At 32.5% G+C, this 2838-nt stretch overlaps 1 protein-coding gene across 1 annotated transcript; it reads right to left on the minus strand.

The window, feature by feature from the left end:
• Positions 1-1113: 1113 nt before the first annotated feature.
• Positions 1114-2325, minus strand: LOC119666238 (uncharacterized protein K02A2.6-like). The gene has a single exon (XM_038075518.1). The coding sequence runs from the start codon at positions 2323-2325 to the stop codon at positions 1114-1116; it is 1212 nt and encodes a 403-aa protein (XP_037931446.1).
• Between the last annotated feature and the right edge of the window lie 513 nt (positions 2326-2838).

Consider the following 2838-nt stretch of genomic DNA (forward strand, 5'->3'; position numbering starts at 1 on the left):
CAAAATGTTCGCACGTTGGAAACTTAAGTTTGGAAACAGCGTTACTTATATATACTGTTAATATACCGTTGAAATATTGAACTATTTGGAAACCATTGTCACTGCTGATACTGTCTCCAACACCACAATGATACAAAATCAAAATGTTCGCACGTTGGAAACTTAAGTTTGGAAACAACGTTACTTAATAAAGAAGTTGTTTCTGTCCAAACAACTTTGATGATGTGAAAATCACGATGTGACTTGTGGTTTTGCTCATTGTTTACTCAACACATTTAAAAGGTATTTAAAGAATAAAATAAAGCAATGTTACAATGTTAACAAAAAATTACAAATTTCAGTTGCAGTGTGCAGTTAACATCATTCAGACTTTATTTCGAATGCAAATGCGTCTAGTGGAACCACAACAAAAAATAACATTAGCACCGATTCAATAATCAAAAATCTGTATTGTGCTGAGGCAAACGGCAATACAGCAAAGTTTCATGCTATATAAATCAAACAATTTCTGCGGGAGATTACATCAAAATAATTTTAAACTAATGTTATCAACAATTTTAATTCTAATATGTAAGGTAATATAGATTTTAAGTGATAAACTCCAACCGAATATCCTTTTAGAATTTATACATAAGACATTCCATAGTGAAATACTTTTAATTTACCTACCGGTATATATTGTTTGATTTTTTTTTATGAACCTAATATATTCTGATATGCTCATTATTAAAAACTTTTATATATTGTAAAATATTGTAGATAATTTGTCAAAAAACCACCTATGCTGCGTAATTTTAAACTAAACATCGTGTTATTATATAGTATTATTGATAATGGATTATATATGTGTGTAATGCATGATATATAGACATGTGCGTATAGGTGAGTGGTTTCAAGTGTTTGATATTGAACGCCATGCTCTCATCTTTGCATAACTTTTGATAGCAGTTAGCAATGCATTTAAGTGCTACATAATGATGACTATGATCATCTTCTCTAACTAGTTCTATATATATTAACGACCTTATTCATAAAAATTTCTTAAAAAGCTTTTTAAATACATTTAAGTTAAAATGTATTTTTACTTTATAATGGCCTTATAATGCACACTATTCATAAACGTATTATAAACCTTTGATAACTATAATACAAATTGCTACCATCTGGTGTAATAATAGGTACAACCGGCGTTGCCCACTCACTAAAGGATATTGAACGCAGTGCGCCTTCATCTTCTAACTTCTTTAATGCTGCTTCCACCTTGAGTTTTAGTGCAAAAGGCACTTGTCGATATCGAAGAAATTTCGGTTTACTTGAAACTGACATTTGTAACTTCACAGGATTTCCCTTGTAATCTCCAAGATTTCCATCAAAAACTGAACTGAAGTTCATCACTTCTACTAGAATAGTTGATTCTATATTGCATAAATTGCTAGTTATAGTAATTCCCAAATCGTTAAACCAATTTCGACCAATTAGAGCCGGACCATCACCCGCTGCTATTAACAACTTTAGTTTCTTTGTGACGTTCCCAACCGAGACTGGTACTTCTGCTTCTCCACTCAGTTTAAGATTTTTCTCTGTTCCCCAAGACCTTAATTGTATTTGACTTGGTTTTAGCGGAATATACGACATTTTTTCTCTAAATAACTTTTCACTTACTATTGAGTAACTTGCCCCCGAGTCTCTTTCCATTTGTACCGGTGACTTACTTATCGTAATCACTCTCTTGACCGATGGACTACCTTTAGCGAACATTGACCATAAATACTCCGTCGTTTGAGTTTCCTGGTTTGTATCTAAAAGATTTACTCTGTTTGGTCTTCTCCCATTATTTGTTGCTGGCTTTTTGGTTTTTGCTTTTTTTATGCAAGCTCTCTCAATATGTCCACGCTTTTTGCAATAATAACATTCCGCGTCTTTAAATTTGCACTGATCTGAATGATGATTTCCTCGACAACGATAACAATTCTGAATATGGCCCACTGGAGCACGATTTGGTTTTACCTTGTTGCTTGAAATTTTATTCAACCCTGGCAGGCTGACTGACGTTTTAAGTTCCGTCGCATTTTTTTGTGCTGTTTCTGATGCTATAGCTTCCTCCTGCGCTATTTTTAGTGTTAACTGGTCATTCGCCAGAAGCCGCTTTTGTAAATTTTCATCGCGCATGCCACAGACTAGTCTGTCTCGTAAGATTTCCTCCAAATCATTGAAATTGCAGTCTTGGCTCAATTTCCTTAGCGCTCCCAAATATTCGGTAATTGATTCGTCCTCTTTTTGGTTTCTCCGATAAAATTTAAACCTTTGTATTATTATATTCCCCATTAAGTTTGTTTATCATCTGGTTTCGTATTATTTAAGTTGAAAAATTTTTTCAGCTATCAGACAAACCACAATAAAACGCTTTTATTTAAAAATTTTAGAAGCAGATATTTCGTTCTTTATTTTAGAACATCTTCAGTGCTTAATTTTTTAATAAAAAGCTTAACTTAAGGTTTATAAAATTACAATTAAAAACAATATATACATAAAGTAACATATAATAAATATATGTTACTAGGCATATATTATTTACTGTTATTTACTATTATTATTTACTGTTTACTGTTACTAAAATAACTAGCCAATAATTTAGTTGCCGCCTCAAATGTAAATTTTTCCTCTAAAATGTTAATCGGTGTGGCAACCGATTTTAATATCGTGTAGGTTTCCGTCCCACATGAGGCTAAAAAGATCGCTTTTTTGCGTCTGTGATGTCATTTGCAACAAAGAAAAATTCCATTTGTTCCATGTATGTTTTCCATTTCCCCGACGCCACGTTATATTGACTTAGTTCAC

The sequence above is a fragment of the Teleopsis dalmanni genome, chromosome 1 (assembly GCF_002237135.1).
Source record: "Teleopsis dalmanni isolate 2A chromosome 1, ASM223713v2, whole genome shotgun sequence".
Taxonomy (NCBI): domain Eukaryota; kingdom Metazoa; phylum Arthropoda; class Insecta; order Diptera; family Diopsidae; genus Teleopsis; species Teleopsis dalmanni.